Raw genomic sequence first — 20,451 nt, forward strand, 5'->3', positions numbered from 1 at the left:
AGGATACTCTTAAATAACAGTAATAAATATAAAAATGAAAATTACAAAAGCTACTAATACATTTTTTCATTTTTTAAAATATATGTTTTTATTGACTTCAGAGAGGAAGGAAGAGGGAGAGATAGAAACATCAATGATGAGAGAGACTGGGGATTGAGTCCGCAACCCGGGCATGTGTCCCTAACGGGAATAGAACCTGGGGCCCTTCAGTCCGCAGGCCGTCGCTCTATCCACTGAGTCAAACCAGCTAGGGCCTGTTGTTATTTTTATCCCTATAAATATAGTTAAGCTTTCTTCTGGGATGTAGTTAAGTTTCAGTTTTTGTTTTTAAGCTTTCTGAGGTGAGCCTGGAGCAGCATTTAGTCCAGGGCTACTTTAGTCCACTACTGAACACAGACCAGAACCTTCTGAGTTCTCTTCCCAACATCCCAAGTTTTCTCCTCTAGCTCGCGGGAACAGGAACTTGCCCCAGCCGGTGCCGACACTGGGTACTAATCCCTCCCAGCCACTAGTTCTCAGCTGGGGGAATATTTGCCCCACCAAGGACATCTGTCAATGTCTAGAGACATTTTTGGTTTTCACAGCTCAGGGTGGAGATGGGGTGTTGCTACTGACATCTGGTTGGTAGAAGCCGGGATGCTATTGAACAAACCGTAGCCCCAAAATAAAGAATTATCTGCCCCAAAAGGTCAATAGGGCTGAGGTTGAGAAATCATACCTGATCCTTTTGGGTGGTTGTTCCTGGGCTTTGGGAAGTTTCTTCATAGGCAGTTGCTAGTCAGACTCTACAGCATTCTCCTGTCTGGAGCTCTGCCCTGAATTCCCGCCGTTGTTACCTCCCTTGGCTTCCCAACGCTCTGTCCTCAACTTAAGTAGGCTGCTGGGCTTTGCCTGAGCCTCCAGTCTCACCCTGAACGCAGCCTGGACACTCTCCAGGCAGTAGGTTAGAGCAACCTTAGGGTTCTTTCTCCTCATTTGTTTCTCTTCTCTAATTGATTGCTATTCTACCTGCCCGACGTCCAATGACTTGGAAGTCATTTTTTTCCTTCTATGTTGTCGTTTTTATTTTTCATTTTTAAATTTATTTTCCAGACAAAGATAAATCACATCCCTGTTACTCTGTCTTGTCTTGGGGAAGTCCTGCTTTTTATATCTTTTTAAAGTTAATTAGAATTAAATCCTTGATCTAGATCAGTGGTCAAACTAGTTGTCTATAGCTGACTCTTCCTCAAAAAGTGTTCCAGTTGTTTCGAATAAGTTGCCAATATTGAAATGGAAATACAAATTTCCATTTATTCTTTAAACAGCTTTTCTGGGGATATCAAAACAACTGGAGGGTCCTTAGAAGGCCAACCTTAAATTCCAGGGCCCAGGAATCCTTGCTTTGCCCTTTCTCAGCAAGTTTCCTTTTGCTGAAAGGGAAAGAGGAATAAGGAGTTATTTTGAGAAATCCACCTCCAGATTAAGAATTAATTGTCCAGGGCTACCTTAGTCCACTACTGAACACAGACCAGAATGTTTGCATTCTGTCTTTCAGGAGAGCATTTCATCAATACAATTAGGATTACCTCCCTCAATCTAGTCTATTTATAGTTTTTAAAATATATATATTTTTATTGATTTCAGAGAGGAAGGGAGAGGGGGAGAGAGATAGAACTATCAGTGATGAGAGAGAATCATTGATCAGCTCCCTCCACAATGGGGATCGCCCCACACTGAAGCCTGCAACCAGAGCATGTGCCCTAGTGGGGAATTGAACCGTGACCTACTGGTTCATAGGTTGACACTCAACCACTGAGCCACACTGGCCAGGCAGTCTAGTCTATTTACACAATCTGTTTTGACAGTTCTGAGCAGAAGGGTCTCTAAGAAAATACTAGATAACCACCCTATCATTTATTACAAATCCTATTTTGCACTCTGTGATCTCAGCTTAATGACATTCAGCTCTGGAACCCAAATACACATCCCCATGTACAAGCTTTATACACACTTTTGCACAATAACTCAACCCATGTTCCCTGTGCTTTTCTGTAACGGCTATGTGGTCTCTATCAGCCGCCTTCTAAATATAGTCTAATTTGTGGATTAATTAGATGAACAATCACCTTTTGAGCACAGGAAAGAACAGGAATACTGGAGGAAGAAAAGTGTCAAAGACTGTTCTTGGGTTTTAGACTTGTAAGATAAAGGTAAAATCTGCCTGCCAAGATGAAGAGGACCAGCAAATACGTAGGGCAGAAGCCATCTAGTCTGTGGATTTACAACCCAGAGCTGAGTATAGGCCAAAGTGCAAGAAGAAAGAGACGCCACTCCTGGCAGGCTTAGGGGGAGAAAAATAAAGAACAACTAATCATTGAACCAGTTAGCTCTCAAGTCTTGTTCATTCCCTGAAAAGCAACAGAAACAATAATGAAAACCATCCTTTAGGATTTTATGTTTTCATGACTACATATTTTACAGGCCACTGACATTTTTTATGTTTCAAATATAAACGTATACTTTATCCTTTGTGGTATGCTGCAGAACCAATGGCCTCCTCGGGGGCCTGGCACCCAGGTGAGCCCTGTGACCCTCAAATCTGTCTCTGTGTAGTGGGGTGGACAGAACTAGATCAGTCTCTAAGGTGCCTGCCTTCCAGCTCTCCAATTCAGTGACTAAAGGACTTATTAGTAGAAAGCAGTCTAGTCAACAGAAGGCCACATTCTCAGGGCATGAAAATTTGGATTTTACAAGAAAAATGGTAACAAAGGTTATTGCAGCAAATATTCTGACTGCCCTGAGGCCTTTGGAATAGGCTACAATTTGGGATGAGGAAGGAGATGGGATTATAGCAATGGCATGTACCTGTTAAAATCTACCCTTGTTATTAGAATTACCATGATATTCTCAGTCACCAACTCCATCCAGTTTCAGAAGCTTGGGCCATGGATTGTGGATAATAACCTGGCAGTCCCATGGACCAACCCCTCCCAATCTTCTGTCCATCAGATCTCCTCTTCACACCTGCCTAGACTCCAAACTAAGTTGTAGGAAACCACTTTCTTTACTTGTCAAGGATGAAATCTCTGCTTTCCCATAACAGCCATCAAATCATTTGATAGTCCTTTTTATGGCTTATGATTTTCATATGATCCTCCTTATCAATTTTCGAAATATATTTTTAAGAGGATTAAGAGATTGATAATTTGCCCTGGGAGTAGAAAAGCAAATAGAAACAGACTTTATCACACTGTTATGCACTGGTTTAATATGATTTCTTAGCAATTTGTGTTTAGCAAACTGTTTCAATAAGTGTGTGTCATCCACTAAATCTTACCAATTAATGTACTTTGTGCATTCTCACTGGATTTTCTATGGCCCATGTTTCTCAGAGGGCCACAGCTGTTTCCTGAGATAATATGTGAAGAGCAGAGACCCTGACTTTTTGGGTTACTCAGTTTAACATCCCATTCAAAGTGTCATTGAGACCCACTATCTGAAAAAGGTATCTGTGCCCCCATGTTCATCACAGCTTTATTCACAATAGCCCAACTATCAAAACAGCCTGACTGTACATCAACAAATGAATGAACAAGTGAAAACTGAAATATCTCTCTGTATATCTTATACAATGTTATGTCAATTACATCTCAATAAAGCTGAAAAAAAAAACATGTTAAGAAAACAAAGTGTCATTGAGTACAACTTTCTCATGAGTGTGTTGATAATAGTAGCTGCACTGAAATTTACCTTCTTTGTCAAGCCCCTAATGAAATAATGGATCTAGTTGACAATCATCAATGCACAATGGCATGTTCCAAGAAGAGACAAATCAGACATCATGGGCCTCCTGATGGAAGACTGCCATCTGTGTATGAATATCATTGCCCAAAACATAGAATCTGAATCAGGTGAAGTCTTCATATCTAATTACCACTTTGTGGGGAATACAAGGGTCAGAGGGTGATGTTTATTATCACTATAGAAATGCAATCAGCAAAATCCAGAACTTGGAAAACTAGACAGAATAAATGCTCAGACATCTTCAATAAATTGCCGGGAAAAATAGAAAAGGGAAGCAACAAGAAGATATCTAGATTCAGAGAATCAACCAGAAGTGTGGGAGTTGATCCAAACAAATCGACTGTAAAACAAACAAGAAAAACAAGAAAAACTTTATATATTTTTAAATATGTGGATATTTAAAATGTATATGCAAGTGTATATTTTTGAAATTTTTTTAGGGCAATACATGGAAATAACTGGATTAGATGGATTAGGGGTTTCTGTGATTTGTGGTGGAAAGAAGGGGGTGGGATTAGTCAATGAAACAAGAGTGGCCATGAGTTGTTGGTTGTTGTAGCAGAAGGCAGCCACATGGGGGACCGTTGCTCCCTACTTTGCTGTATGTTTGAAATTTTGTCATTTTTTAAAAAATATATTTTATTGATTTTTTATAGAGAGGAAGGGAGAGGGATAAAGAGTTAGAAACATTGATGAGAGAGAAACATCGACCAGCTGCCTCCTGCACACCTCCCACTGGAGATGTGCCCGCAACCCAGGCACATGCCCTTGACTGGAATCGAACCCGGGACCCTTCAGTCCGCAGACCGACGCTCTATCCACTGAGCCAAACCGGTTTGGCTGTCATTTTTTTTTAATGAATAAAAAATCTTCCATCTGCGAAGGCTTCACAAATCATGTTATAAAAGTAGTAAGTAATAATGCCTATTAATACTTGGAGCTACTCAACAACTTACAACACAGTTACGTTTATGATCTCGTTTCTTCCTCTCAGGTACTACTTCCAATCAACACATCGCGCGTGAGGAACGGGCCCAAGAAGCCCGGAGCAATTGCAGCTAGTACACCCCGGCCTCGGAGACTAGAACTTCAAGTCTTAGAATTCCCAACCCGGGCTCCTCCCCAAGCAAGAAGCTTTAGAAAGGAACAAGGGAGTGGGATGAAGGGAAGACTTAGTTCAGGACCAGAGGAGCGTGGAACGGCTGGGGAGAGCCTTACTCGTTCTGGCCACCAGATGGCGAAGGCTGCTCGTCGGCCAGAGGAGACGCCCGACTGCAGCCCCGCGCGGAGACCGCGCGAGTCCCAAGGCCAAGGGCAAGTCGCGGGGTCCTCCTTCCCGCCCACAGCGCAGGGGAAGCTGAGTCGAGCCTAAAATGACAGAAGTTACTGTTCGAGCCTTGCTGCCGCCACAAGAGCTTGTAGAAGGAAGTTTTGGGATTTTTAGGAAGTCGGGAATGGGGGGTCGGGGTGGGGTTAAAGTTGGGGGGTGCACGCCCTCCTGCCCAAAATAAGCAGCGACGCCCCGCTTCGCCGGCGGTCTGGGACCAGCAGAAGCTCGGATCTTGGGGGACCGTCGCCGAGGGCCTGCTGCGTACCTGGCGCAGCTAAATCCTTGCCCTGGCAAACTCGATGCGCGCCCTTCGCGACACGAAAGGATAACTAGAGCCGATGGAGAAAAGGGAGAGAGATGAATGCATGGCCAGGAGAAGTTTACTTTCCCTTTAAGCCGTAATAAGGAGAAATTCGGTGGTCACCAAGATCAGAATATATATATATATATATATATATATATATATATATATATATATATATATATATAAAATAAAGTTTAACTTCTGGCTGATACGAACCGCTCAGGTCCTGCGCGGGGTGAAGAGGAACTCCGTGCCCGGTGCGCGCGGGCGGGAACTCCAGAGAACCCCAAATGTATGCGCCGGGCCCAGGTTTCTGCAAGTCGGAGGAGGGAGCCCGACCCCCGACGGAGACAGGCGCAGGTGGATGGATTCCTCGGGTTCGAGTCCCCCATGCTGGACCTGCGGGGCTCGCGTACTAGAAAGTCTAAAGTGGAGGGGTGAGGGACGGAAGGATGGGGACGCCACAGAATGGGACTCAGCCGGGCTCACCAGCATAGTTTTGCCAGCTGCTTTTTCAAAGAGCCTCCGAGGATGCCGAGATCTCCGCGAGATGAAAACCAAATTTTTGGAGTCTGCGTGCCGCATGGTGGGGGACAGCGGGGGTGCCGGCGGGAAAGGGGAGTGGAAAATGATTTTAATTTTTGTCTCCACTGGGGCTCAATTTCGATTAAAATCGAGAGAGGCGCGGGAATGTGTTTATGCAGAGCGTTTCCATGACACCTGCATAATTTGTCAATAACCTGACCCCCCCCCCCCCCCCCCCCGCCCCTTTGCTTCGGAAGGAAGGGAGGGACTGCAGGTTTAAGGCTGATCCGCGGAGTCTGCGAAGGAGGGGCGCTAGGACCAAACGCTGACCTGGAACCTGCACACGCTCCACTGCGGAGCCGGAGCGGAGAGAGGCGTCGCCGCAGCCTCCCCGCGGCTCCCAACTCGCCCCGGTTCAGACTGGGACCCGGGCGCGCTGGTGTGCGCTCTCCCTCCTCCCCGATTTCGCGTCCGACGGTTCCGGCCTGTCCCAGTGGGCGGCTCCCCGCCCCATCCCAGGATGGCTGCCCTACATCCAGCCGTTCTCAGCTTCAGCGCCTGGGGGCGGGGGGGATCCTGGGACCCTGGCGGGGGTGGGGGTGGCTAACTCGTGCCGAGGCGGGGTAGGGGGTTGGAGGAAGGTCCGGCTTACAGTTCTCCTCAAAGCGAAAAAGATTTCCAAGGGCTCATGTGGATTTTTCTTTTAACCCTAACAACCCAAAGTGGCGATGTAAAGGACACGTGTTGGGAAAGGGCAAATAGCATTTCCAACTTAGGGTCGGGTCCTTTGGGCACTTCGTTCCCCTCTTTCCTCGCGGCGCATTTACTTGTTTTCGTGTATTTTTGTCTGGGGCAGCCACGGAGGCCAAGCGAGCCCTGGCGAGTCAGCCGACCCCCCAGCCGAGGTCTCCGAGCTGCGCGCCGGGAACGCCGCCCGCGCGGGTGCAGACGCGGGGGCCCTGCCGGGGAATGTAAACAAACCGGGCGCCGCGCCCTTGATCTTTATTTAAATCGAGGCTTGTTTATCGGTGTCATCCTAGGAAGATTAATTAGATACATCTCTTCACAATTTGGTGTCTGACACTCCATCTTAGGAATGCCTTATCACAAGGTGTTAATTGGGGCCACTCAGCCACGAACGTTTCTATTAAACACGGTGAGGGACTTTTCACAAGTACCAGGTGCTTTTCACTGTGCGGTGCAAAAATATACAGGATCCGCCATAGACGGGGGCCAGCGCCGGCCTCATCCCGGCGGTGACGGGCAGCGTCGGGCTTTCCGGAGGGCAGAGCAGGAGGCACCGCGTGGAAATTCCTCAGCACCTCCCAGCACCCGCTGGTGCCTTGGGGATCCGAGAGGGGAGGGGGCGATGACCAGGTTAGGGTCTGAATGTCATCAAAAATACAAACATGACTCAGTTGTCTAAGTTCATTGTTAGTTAGCTTCCCCCCCCCCCCAAATCTTCGAGATCATTTTTCCTTTTAGTGATACTAGCAGAAGGATGCCTGTGTTCGAGTGGTAGCGGGAGTGTCATGTGAAATGCACTTTGTAATGAACGCACAATAAATAGCCTTGCTTGTAAACAAAAAAAAAGAAGAAGAATAAATATACATAAACCAAACGTCAAGGCTTTCGCTTCCAGCTCAGGTAAGATTCAGGGCGGCTTTGACCACGCGTTTTGCACCTGCACGGTCGGTCGGTCGGTCGGAGACGCGGCGCTGGAGTCTGGGCTCCCAAGGTCACCGGCGGCGGCGCGGGAGGAACTTGGGCCCTGGAAGGGTGGAAGGGACGGGAACCTGGAGAGTGGCGAGGTCCGAGCTCCCCGCGGCCTTAATTGGACGCGGAAGGGGAGGAGGGCCCGGCTGATGGCTCGCCTCCCAGCAGCTAATCCTCTTAGCAGCTGCATTTCCGCGCCGCAGTCGGCAGAAGGACCCTCCCGGCCAGACCTTTACCCCGGGAGGGTCGGGAGGGGGCGGGAAAGGTTTGCCAGCGGGGCCTGCAGCCGTCTGCTGATAAACCTGGCGGGACGTCTGGCCGGGGGACAAAGGGCCCTCCGCCCCATCCTCCGTTTAACTCTTTGGCGGATCCAGGGCTCAGCCAGGGGGATGGGGCAGCCTCCTCCCTCCTGGGGGAAGGAGAACGCCAAATACACGGAGCTAAACGCAGGGGGGCGGAGGGACCGGAATCCTCGCGTGGAGGCGTCGCGCCCCGCGGCCCCAGTGTCACCCCGGGAGTCTGGCCGCCCGCAGAGGGCCCGGGCCAGGCCGGCAGCCGAGGAGCGCAGCCCCGGGCTCCGCGCACAAGCCGCAGGCGCGAGCAGGAGCTGAGCTGTGGGCGGCCAGCTCCGCGCCGCTCCTCGTCTACCCGGAACTCGTGGGCGCTCAAAGGGCCTCGGGGGTTCCCAGGGAGCCCACGTGGGTCAGGGACGGGTGGCCCCAAGTACGCCTGGGAACGTGCCCAGAGCCCGGACGCCCAGGGCGCGAGGTTTTCCAGGGTTGAATTAGCCCTGGTGTAGGCAGTCTTGCATCTGGGCAACCCCCACCTCCCAGCCCCCATACCCATTGTCCAGACTTCCCAGAGGGGTGAGGAAATAACCCCATTCATATTCGAGGATAAAAATATATATAAAAATAAAAAGCATCCCACCTCCACCCCTCATGACTACAGGGTCCACTTAGAGATTCCAGAGCCTTCCATGGCAGGAAGAGGGGTTGGTGAAACGGTGTTCACTCAGGAGAAGGGTGGAAGGCAAAAGCAAAATAAGACCTTTTGATGAAAACCCATAGTACAGAAGACAGAGCTATGCCTGCTCCCTTAATGAACCACATTTATTAAAAAATGACTAGGACTGTACATGAAAATCCAAGGTCTCTAAAAAGCCTACAGGAGCTGTGGCATCGGGTTTTACTTTCTTCACATTACCAAGTTGGGTAGTGGGGGTGGCGAAGGAAGAGGACGAAAATAGGAGTTTCCCTTAGACACGGTTTTCAAGTTAAGTAGAGAGTAGCTGAATACATTCTTAACTATCTAAAAAGTAAACAGAACATTCCCCAATTCGGCTGGGATGAGGAGAGAAACGATCCCCCCCGCCTCTGCAGCTGTTGCCAGGTGATCTGCACATTCTGTACAAAAGCCAAAGCACCGATTTTACATCATCTCAGACACACAGGTAGACTATTTGTACAATATATTCCACATTATTCTACAGTGTATCTAAGCACACAAACTGTACACTTTAAATTTTTCTTTTTTGTTCATTCTTTTTTTCTTTAGTTTGGGGGGGGGGGGGACTCCCTCCATTGTCCTCTCCTGAGTCTTATGAGCCACCCGGGCACAGCAGGGGCCTAGCCAGCGAGGCAATCCTGAACCAGGGCAGACATGGCTTGTGCAGAAAGCCTGGGAGGAATCCAAGTCAGTAAGACCAATACCTTCTTTTACAAAAGTTTTTCTTGCCTCCCAGACCTAACATCTTTTGTCCCTAGCAGAAGGTAACAGCAAAAAGTCCCCTGTTGAAGCTTAAGGACCAGCCCTTCTCTTCTAGAAGCAAAATACCTTACCGATTCTGGGCTTCTATATGCTCACAGATTGAAAAAACAGAAATAAGAACCAAAGCTTTCAACTCATTGGATAGCGCTCAGCACTCCATCTTCGCAGCCCCATTCTCTGAATGTTTAGTGTTTCCAATAAATAAATCCAGAACCGTGAATGACCTTCAAATTTTAAAACCTTTCCAAGTCCTCCATTAACTGTATTTCAGAAAGAAAAAAAATAAAATGCTAGGCTTGTTTCCGTTACCTGCAGCAATCAAAAAGCTTTGGCACCTTCTTTTAGAGAATTGCACAGAACAGGATGCATCAAGGTGGAAGGCAAACATCTTTTTGGCAACCTAGGCAAAGGAGACAACAAAAAACACCACCAAGTTCACCTGCAAAAACTTAGCTCATTTTGATGAGGTCAAAACCACTCTTTAGGGAGTTGTGTAAAAAGCATAATATCCCCCCATGCCTTTTGAGGTGTCTTTACTGTATTCTTCGGCATTCATGTCCTCACACTTTATGGAGGGAGAATTTTCATTGCTAGAGGAGCTGGGAGACAGCCGCCTTCGCTTACAAGCGCTGGTGTACACCCCCGAATCGTTGGAATCCAGAGACTTGATGGAAGGGGGAGTCTCTATCCAAGAAGAGCTCATTTCTTCTTTGACTTTCTCCTTGGAGAGCTGATCTTCAGAGAACACAGGGGGGCTGGTTCTGGAGGTCCATGGGAGTCCAGCGGCCATCTTCCTCTGATAGGAACCTCGACCTCCCCACCCTGCCATTGCAGGGAAGGCTGGGTCAGGGTAATACCCCAGGGCATGGGATGTCTGCAGGGGCAAGGATTTAATGCCATAGGGGAGCAAGGTGCTGGGCGTATATTCAGACTCATAGGAACCGATGTCTAGTTTGTTGGTCCCAGGCTGCTGGACAGGCGTGACAAGCCACCGCTGCGGAGGGTTGGCCACCTCTTCGTTCTGTTGGGGTGAAAGGAGGCCGTTGGTCTGTGGCACGGTTCTCTCGCCGTTATAATATCGGGCTTGAGGTAAAGTGTTGACAAAGGGCTCCGGGAAGAAGGACTGGACGCCGTACCGACCTCCAGGGACAATCTGATGGGATCTAGGAGAATCCGTGGGAGATGGAGTTAACCTGTCATTTTCTGAAGCGGTGTACATGCTACAATACAAAGAAAAACACTTAAAAAAACAACAACCCTAATGTTGTCCCCAAACAAACCAAATTCCCAGAAATGAAAACACACTGGTCTGCTGGTATGGAGGGACAGAGGTAGGAGATGCCCGGGCCCATCTGAACTTGGACTCTTGGCTCCAGGGGGGAAATTTCCCCACCATGTAAGAAAAAGTTCCCTCCCACGTATTAAGTATTTAAACTATAGGAAGTCCACCTTTGCAGATCCTAGGATTTGGGGAACTCAGAGCAACAACTCTCCCTTGTCAGTGTGATTGGGAGGAATGCCACATTTAAAAGGCATTTGCAGAGCCTTGTTGTTTATGTGAAAATTACATCCTCTTAGGGTCAGGTTTTTCTTATGTAAAAGAAAAAAAGGGGGGGGGGGTAGTAATACTTGCTCCTGAGAGGGTCAAAAAGTTGGGATTACATGGAAAGATATGTAAATGCAGATTATGAAAATGTCAAATCTCCACTCAAATGTTAAAAGGAAAAATGCTCCCCATTTTAAAGTCCTTTACATTTCTTTAGAAATTAACAAAAGCCTTCTGTGAAAATTCTAAAGCAAGGTTAGTTCAGGCAGAAAAGAAAAAAAAAAGATAAAAATAAAAACAGAAAATCTCAAATATGAAAGCTTTCCCAGAATATGTTCTTAGGAAAGTGTCTGATGATGAGTGTCCTGTTCCAAGGTGACACGCAAGCATGGATAAAAGCAGCACTCACGAATCGTAGTTGTCCCTGAAGCCTTTTGCAAAGGGGTTGTGATCAATCTTTAGTTGCGTTATCTGGATAGAGGAGAAAAACAGTTGTTGAGTGCTTTCGCACACTGGGCCTAGCTTGCCAGAGTCTTGGGACATTTGAGGCACTCACGTCGGTGTTCTGGTAGGCCGTCACGGCAATGAACTGTGTTTCTGAGAAGGTAAAGGTCTGAGTCTTTGAGGGCTCATTCAAGTCCTCCACGCCATCCTCTGTAACTTCAACAATGTGCAGTCGTGGTTGGTACTTGTGTAAAGACTGTAGGACTATCATCTGGAAGTGGTACAGGAATAGAGTGGCCAAATCGAAACAGTCTCTTAAAGGTTCAACAAAAGTAGACGTTAACAAACTACATATTTTGGAATGGGACTCCCCGCTCCCCAACAACAGCTACCTTTTTTCTTTTGCCATTTTTAAGATCTTATCATTGCCACTTTTGTAACAAAACCTAGCTGGGTGTGCATGTTTCGAAAGCACTCTCTCCTCTTGATTTCCTAAGTCCCCCAAAGATTTCAGTATTTCTGTTCCTAATAGTCAACTCACTGTTATGGAAATCCCGTGTGAAAGTGAGAATGACAAGGTCAAAAGAAAAAGGAAAAAAAAAAGCTTAGAAATAGGAGAGTAAACAGGTAAAACCAGTGAAGAGTCAGGGAACTTGTTAGAAAAGAGATCACCAGCCAGAAGACATCCCCCTCCTCTGTCACCCTACCTGAGTGTTGTTGTTATTGGCGCCTTTGTTATTGGTGAGTTTTAATTTCCCAAAGGAAATCTCCTGTCTCATCCAGTGGGAACCAGTATTAGGAGACTCTGGGTGGACGTACATTTTGTTGCCTAAGAGAAAATGAAACAAAACACAGAACCTAAGCCTAGAGGGCTGTTTACAAATGGAGCGGAGGGAGGGATGTCCTGTTATCTATGGGCCAGGTTTAAGAGCAGGACTTACAGCACAAATCTCCCCAGCACGAGCTGCTTAGAAAGGCCAATGGAGACCATTAGACTCCACTGGTACATCCCATCACACCCCTTGCAGAGTCCCTGTGACTCCAGGCCTTCCTTGACAAGGTGCTCATCTTAACATATAAAAATGGAGGCAACAGGGAGGCCTTGTGTAGCTCAGGGAAAGCTCCAAGGGCAAGATCTGATGGAAATGGTTGCATTTTTTATGGGTGGGATTCCACCTGGGGAAGGCTTTCTCAGGTGGAAATTAGGACACCAGGAGCCCTTGACACCCGGAGAGTTTATGACAATTCCTTCCTCAAACGTGGAAATCGGGGGGCTGCAGTAGGGTTATGGTTAAAGCTCTGTATATTGGAAAGCAAGAAATCTGACTTAGCAATTCTCTCCTTCAGTCAAACACTCAAGACAAGGAACTCATGCTCACATCTCTAGGTTCCAGTGGGGGGAAAACGCTTGTCTCAGGGGTTCCCCACCTGCTCCACCCTACCCCGCCCCTGCCAGGGCCTCCTCTCTCCTCACCCTGCATGTTATTGTCGGCTTTGCCGCAGGTCACCCACTTGCCCCCCTGGAAGCGCCAGTGGTTGGGGTCGGCCAGCACCACCTCCACGAACACGTTGTAGTGAGCGGCAGGATTGAGTCCGTTTATGTTGAAGCTCAAGAAAGGAAACATGCGCCTGTGCGAGGGAACAGAGCCAGGAGAAGCGGATTAATCACCCGAGGGCAGGCCCGTGCTCGGCCAGGTTCGCGGGCACCTGGGGCAGGGTCGGAGCACGGCGTTTGGAAATCTACAGAACGAACAGAACGCCGGGAAAGTGGCCCTTACTATGCAGAATAGTTTTGAGTTGGCCACTCTTTGAACACCCGTTGTCCAAAATAATTTGCCCCCAAGTCACGCGCTTCTGTGTCCTCTCCCCACTCAAGTTCTCGACTTTTTAAGGTGCTCGTTCATTTTTCTTCCATGATGTGAAAAATGTCTTTTTCCAATTCCACTGGTAAGGCTGAAAGTCCCCTTTGAGAGTCCCTCTCCCTCTGCCCCTTACTTTCCGCAGAAGTAATCACTGTTAGCAATTGGATGTGCATCAGAACTTTCTCACCCCTGAACCCCAGCCAGGTCTGGCTCCCAGACCTGCCTAACCAACCACCCGGGCCAAGCTCCGATGCCAGCGCCCCGGCCCTCACGTCCATCCTCCGGAGGCGCCCCATGGAGACCCTGGCGCCTAAAACTGCAGGAGCCCATCTACTGCGCTCAGGGGGGCAACCCAAGCGCCTCCCCCACCCCCCAACCCCCATCCTGTTCCTCTCGGTCTAGCAGGGAGCAGCGTATCGCCGAGCGGGCACATCTAGTAAATCCAGCTTTGTGGACAAGCTTCAATTTCCACTTCCGCCTCCCCCTCCTCCTCCTCCATCCAGGTAAGGGTAACCGGAGGGAGGAGGCAGCCGTAACAGTACACCCGGCACGGACCGCCCGTGAGTATAGGGGAGGGACGAGAATTGGAGACGCAGCGTCTCCACTTACCGCGCACGGAAAAACACTTTCCAAGCAAAGTGCATCCCCGGCCTTCCTCCGGGCCACACGGTCACTGCCCACCCGGCGCCCCGCGCCCCCTCCGCGCTGTGCTCACCTGCCCTGTTTCGTAATGATCATCTCGGTTTGGTGGCGGTGGAACTTGAGCCACAGAGGCCGGTTGCATAGGTAGACGTGAGCACGTAAACTGGAACCAGAAACCTCCAAGCTCCCCCATCCTCCGCACGAACCCGCGGCTGCTGCCCCGGGGTACGGCCCGTAGAGGGGAGCCCCCTGACTGTACTGATAGGCGCCCGGGCCACCTCCCCCGCCGCCGCTGGCGCCCGCGCCGCCACTGGCGCCGGCTCCCGGGCCGAACTGCGCCCTCCCGGGTGGGCACACGGTGGCGGGGAAGCCGCCGGAGGGCAGCATGGAGCCATAGGGGTAGCGCGCCCCGTTGGGAGCCGGGTACACAGGTCCGTGGGGCGCCCCGGCTGCCGCCTGGTACGGGAAGAGCGAGCAGGGCGCGGCCAGCTCAGAGCCCTGCGGCCCGGGGGACTGGAGGTAGTAGCGCTCCGAGCTCAGGCTGTCCATGGAGTAGCGCGCGGTGGCGGCGGCCGCGGCGGTGGCGGCTGCAGTGGCGGCGGAGGGGAGCTCCTCTTCCCCGCAGGGGGAGCCCTTGCGGCCGTCCGGGGGCCCTGGCTTGGCCACTGCCGCGGTGCTGGCGAAGGCGTCCCCGGCGTCGGCGTCACTGAGCATGACCGCGGGGGCCCCCGCGCTGGCGGCTGCGGGTTCCCCGCTCCCGGCCTCGCACGAGAGGCTGCCCGAGAACTTCTTCGGCGCTTTGTCTAAGTCCAGCCTCTGGGGCGAGGGGGTCGCGCCGGGGAGGTGGCCGGCGGGCCCGCCCCCGCCGCCCCGCGCGCTCTCCAGCGGGTAGAAGTGCGCGCCGGGCAGGTTCACCGAGCTCACCAAAAGCTGCTCCCCTAACTGCATGCTTTACGGAGCGCAGACGGCAAGGCTGCCTCTCCTCCTGCGGCCTTATTATAAAGGCTGGATGGGGGAGCCAGCGCCCTCTTCCGAGGGGAAGGTAACTTCCCCTTCCTCCGGTGTCGGGGCTGCCCACCTGGCGACACGGGGGCGGCTAAGGCACCCTCGTGCGGACGCAACCCAGCGTCCTTTCCGCAAGGAAAGCACGCTGAGCTCGCCAGGCAGGAGGTGAGAACTGATGGAGACGCACTCTCGTTTTCTTAGTCGTCCTTTCTAGCCTCTCCGGACCCCCAGGCTCCTCCCCCACTCGCACCCAGTAACAGGAGGACTTGACTCTCTGTTCCCATCCACCCACCGGCGCTAGCCTATCTGCCCTTGGCGACTGCTGAGCTACCGGTCAAGTTGACCACTTTGGAAACTTGCAGGCTGTCATTGGCTGCTTTATATATGTGCTGTCAGGGAGGGGTTTCGCGGCCCCACAGTCCTGGGACCCTCCCATTGGCTGATGGAGGTGACACTAATTCAATTAGGCATCTACTAATTGGATCAAGTCGCCTGCGACTTTCTTTTCCTTGAGTCTGATTTTCTTTTCTTTTCTTTTCTTTCTTTCTTTTTTCTTGAGACTCTGCCCTGCTGCGAGAATAATTCTGATGTCTGTATTTCGCTGGAGTTTAGGGGAACAGGGTTTGGGGTCTCCGTAGCGGGGTCCACTCTTTGGCACAGACGTCACCTCAGCGCTTGGAGAGAAAAATGCAGGTTTTAGAGGCCGGGAGAGAGCAGGCTCTGCAAGTTGGCCTGCTGGGAGGCCCCTGTCCCTGAGGGTGAGAATCTGGAGAGTTGGAGAGAGGCCCTAGCGAATTCTCTTTATTTTGTAACTTCAGGTACACTTTCCTCCCGATGGGGGAAGACTCCCTGGCCGTCGGCACACTCGGATAACTTTTGTTTGGCCCCATCCTTTCGTGCAGTGGGAAGGATTTGTGGGAGGAACCAAGCGCTGGGTTTTGGGGGTCAGGGACGGCGGGCGCACACTGCCACCCTTGAGAACCAACGCGCTCAGCTTCTGAACCAGGAGCCGCGGTGGGGAGGGAGATTGGAACACCCGCATCCCCACGCCAACACGCCTGCCTTCAGGCGGCCGTCACTTACCCACCACAATTCAAAGTCCAAGCCGCTCAGTTCCCCTGGGTCCCGGACCCTGCCCCCACCCCGTCTTCCGCTGGGCCTGACGCGGCCAAACAAAGGTTCACCGGCAGCCCCGCGGTGACGATTCCCCGCGCCTCTCCTCCGCGGCGCAACAGGAAGGTAGAATAATTAGTGACATAATCAGTTTGATACTGAATGAAGCCCTTTGGCCCCAGCTGCCTGCTTCTCCCCTGAGTTTCCGCAGACCGTAGAGTCAAGAGCGGTGTCATCCTACATATTGTGTTATTATTACAGGGGATGGGGCACGTTTCCTTGCGGATATGGAGAAGCCTGAATGTTCGCCGTTAATAAGCAATCACAGCCGCTGCCTGTAATCGCTCCGGGAGCGCATTTTCCGGCTGAGATGTCGGGACTCTGCTTCCCCAGCCGAACACGATCACACGGGAAACTCGGCGCCCACAACAGATGAGGCGGCCGCGGGATGGATGAGGTCCCGCGCGCCGGGGCAGAACGGCTGGAACCTAGGTTCACACCGCAGCCGCGCCAACGTCGGCGGCGCCTGGGTTAGGGAGCCAGACGGTTGGTCCTTAAGGCAACTCGGCTGCTTCTGGGCTTCGACCAGTTTTTCGCGGGGGTGAGAAGCGAGAGCGCGCGCAGGTTTTCCGGGTCACGGTGCAGCCAGGGGGAGGGAGCAAGTTACACGAGTGGGTCGACCTCCGAGTCCCCGGGCCGAGCAGCCCGGGCGCAGACCTCAGCAAAGCTGTCCCTGAGCGCGCAGCCCTGCGTTCCGGGCATTTCGTCCCACAAGCCTCGTTCAGGTTGGACGTGGCTCTCTGCGCCGATCACCCCCCGTCCACTCCCACCTCCCCGGCTTTGGCTGTATTTGGACTCAAGGAAAGCTGGATGAATTGTACTTTGAAATCCTTTGTGCTTCTGTAGACTTTGTGATTTTTCAAAGGGGAGATTCCGCGAGTGGGACGCCAGAGCCAGGAAGGAAGGGGGCGCGCGGCTGGGGTGGCTTGGCGACGTAGACCGGGCTAGGGGATCCTGGAAACCACTCGTAGGCTCCCCCACGTTACCCTGGAGCTTCGGGGTGTTCGCTAAGAAAGTAGGGGTGCGATCCAACGTCCATTATTTGGAGGTAGGGTGGCCTGGGGTGGAGAGCCGTGGAGCGCTTTGTCGCAGCGAGAAAGCGGGCCTGGGTGTTCCTTCCAATGGCTTTCGAGGCGGCCAGGGAAGCGCCGCGCGTGGCAAAGCGCCATCGCAGGCAACAGGCACCGCTCCGACCCGCTCTGGCGCACATAACGCGGGCCAGCTGTCCCCCGCGCCACATCGGAAAGCGCTGGTTTTATTCCAGCCCTGGAGCAAGCTCTTGAGAGCGCGAGGGTCCCGGCGCTACCTCCTGATTCAATATATACCCGTATGCTATGTGTAATGGGGGCCAGTGCTGATTCTGGGGGCAGGTAGCTGCAGCTCCTCTCTCCCCGCCTCGCCAACACATCTGTTCATTCACTCAAACTTCAACCCATTTCACAGATGGAGAAACAATGAGAAAGAATCAACATGCAGGCTCTACAAAACTGTCCAGGAACTCAGGCTTTTCAGAATATGAAAACTATATACATGATTTAGATCACACTTTATAGGCAGACATTACAAATACCTTTTTAAAAAAACATAATGAAAAGGACTGTTTCAGCTAAAGATTTTTTTCTGACTGCATCAAGATAAAGAAATCTCATTCAACGGTTCTTCTGTGTTAATTAACTAATTACATTGGAATCATTACAGATAGGATATACGGAGTTGTAGGTGAGCAAGTCTGTGCTCTCGTCCTTGGGATGGGCTCTCCTCTGGCTGGCTCAGTTTTACTTATAACCAAGGAAAGAGCCATGAACGTTATGTTCATGTGCCCCAGCTGCACTTAAAACAACAACAACAACAAAGAACCCAACACTCTTTTCCAGAAGAGAAACAGAAAAGAAACGGAAGGCAGTGGCTTCGGGGAACATGTCAGGCAGCACACTCCTTAGACTGGGTGGGCAAAGCCCAGGGCCCTCCAGCCCGTTTGCTGTTTGATTTCAATTACACCCCAAGCTTCATGAAATCCAAATGAGACATTTATGGAAAGGTGCCTGGTTTTATGTGGCTCCACTGACAGTGTAGTGGAATACATTGAACAAAAACATCAACACTGCGGAGGAAACGTGGAGACCCCTTGGAGCCCCAGACCCAAATGCGGGCTGGATTAACTCACATCGTGCACCTCTCAGCCTGGGATGGAGCAAGCAGGACCCTCTGGGGGCTACAATGAGGCCAAGGCCATGCCTGTGTGCGAGCCCATTAAGAATCTCTGCTCTGCTGTCTCAAGCAAGAATCCCAACTTTACGCCATTGTCTCACCCTGATAGCACAAAGTGGAATGCACCAACCTGGCCAGGTGAACTCTTTACTCCCCCTCCCCAACCCACCTCCCTTAAAGGTAACTACTGTGAGGGCATTCCTCTTTTAAAAGCAAAACTGAGAAGCATTTGGCTGTTACAGGACTATTACACATCAAATACATATATACATGTATGGATAAACTACAGTGGTGAGTTATAGATGAGTGCAATGATATATAGTTTATATCCCTCCCAGCCCCCCCCCACAACCAAGGGGGCCTATATAAATGTCCCAATAAATTCTATTATTTTCACCCCCACTAAAAATGTGTTATCCAAACACTGTCCGTGTTATTCAAACACTTTGTAAACTCTGAGCAGACTTGCTGCCGGTTCTCCTTTTAACCCTAGGAAAACATTCCAACGTTAACCGGTCACCAGCGCTTCGCCTGGACTCTGGGAAAACGTCAATGGGTTTTTTGTGGTAAGTTGGTCCTTTTACTATTTATCTATGGCCCTTTCTTTGTTGACGTTACATTTTATTTCACCATCTCGGGTTCACTCTTTGGCCCTTTGTGCTCTGATGGCCAGATCTGCCACCTCCACTGTGCTTTCCGAAGGGGGAGGGAGCTCTCATCACCGTAAGGTTGTTCACGTTTCCCTTTTTTTTTTCTTGAAAGAAAGAAAATGTCCCATAAGATAAAACATTTTTGGCAAGGACAAGTAATGTTGATTCTGCTGACAACAGCAAGATACTCCCATCAGCACAGTTTCACTTTTATAAGCATTTATATGTCACCGTGACACTAAAATGGACTGATCACCTGCTTAAGTGAAAAAAAGTCACCAGGCCCACGAATGTGTGAGGCAAAGGGTTATATTAAATCCACTGTATTTTTTCCCAAACAAAAAAGACCAATTTAAATGATCTTAGTTATCAATTCTTGGTTTTAGAATGCTGAGTGCAATTGTTGCTCACTGTTAAAATATGAGGAGGTGGGGGAATCCTGGAATGAAAGATAATAAACACACCAAAAGTTGCTTATTTCAAAAAATAAATGAACTTTTCTTAACAAGAATCAAGAATTTTTTTATGAAAGTAGTTTTGAAACTGCAAATGAATTCCTGGATTTAACTGATTATCATCATCATCATCATCATCATCATCATTTTAATGGAAGTACATAGAGCCCATAAATAACAAGAAAAGCCACAAGAAGCAAACAAAGTGAATTACTCTCAAAAGTAAATTATGGGAATGTTTGGCTAAATGTTGCTCATTAAAATATGAAAAAGCTATGCTGGGCTCACCTGTCTTGCTTACTTTGCACCTTGAAAGGCCTGCCACTTAGCTGCTCGGCTGTTCATTGAAAGAAAGGGGTTAATACATTTTAGAACAGCTGAAATAGCCCAAGGACAGTGTTGGGTGTCAGGCTTTCTAACCATGAAGACTGGAGTGAACAGAAAAAGGAAACAGATTTTCATAAGTTAATGGAATCGGCATTTTCATTGTGTTGTTTTTTTTTTTTTTAATTTTTTTATTGCTTAAAGTATTACAAAGGGTATTACATATGTGTCCATTTTGTGTTGTTTTTTTTAATACTTTTTAAGATTTTAAAAATCTCTTTTAGACCTTTCCTAACCCCACGTTCTTACATCATAGCATGGCTTTTTGTGTGCATGTCAGTAGTGACATTTTCCCAGGGGAAAATAGAAAAGCGAGTGCTGGGGTTGCAGTGCAGCTGCTAATGGGAGTGGCCACCATGTAGCCAAGAAGAAATATCATCCAGAACGTATACCACTTGCACATCGCTATCAGAGCTGGCAGAGCCTTTGGACATTAATGTTTCAACAGAAGGCACCCTTAGGATACAGGTGGGGCAGGAAGACCACACAACAGGTGGACAGAATCCAACCCTGTTGACCAAGGCTTCAGTATGACAGGGAGCTGGAATCTCAGATCCAGGCCCTGTGTGAGAAGGGAGCAAAGGGAAAGTCTGGGTTGAGGAATTACTCAGCGGAAGGAATGAAGCCCATGAGATAACCAAGGATGAGAGA

General features: G+C 49.9%; 1 protein-coding gene across 2 annotated transcripts; it reads right to left on the reverse strand.

Annotated features, from left to right (window-relative positions):
• Positions 1–8,756: 8,756 nt before the first annotated feature.
• On the reverse strand, positions 8,757–14,873 carry EOMES (eomesodermin; the record flags this gene model as incomplete). 2 transcript variants are annotated; one of them, XM_081105545.1, is made up of 6 exons in its annotated part: positions 8,757–10,651; positions 11,387–11,448; positions 11,534–11,692; positions 12,129–12,250; positions 12,896–13,050; positions 13,999–14,873. In XM_081105545.1, the coding sequence occupies 6 exons, from the start codon at positions 14,871–14,873 to the stop codon at positions 9,913–9,915; spliced, it is 2,112 nt and encodes a 703-aa protein (XP_080961671.1). In that variant the 3' UTR covers positions 8,757–9,912. The 2 variants fall into 2 exon arrangements, with proteins under 2 accessions (XP_080961671.1, XP_080961672.1); XM_081105546.1 differs by having other exon boundaries at positions 8,763–10,594.
• Between the last annotated feature and the right edge of the window lie 5,578 nt (positions 14,874–20,451).

The sequence above is a fragment of the Myotis nattereri genome (assembly GCF_964212035.1).
Source record: "Myotis nattereri genome assembly, chromosome: 14".
NCBI lineage: Eukaryota > Metazoa > Chordata > Mammalia > Chiroptera > Vespertilionidae > Myotis > Myotis nattereri.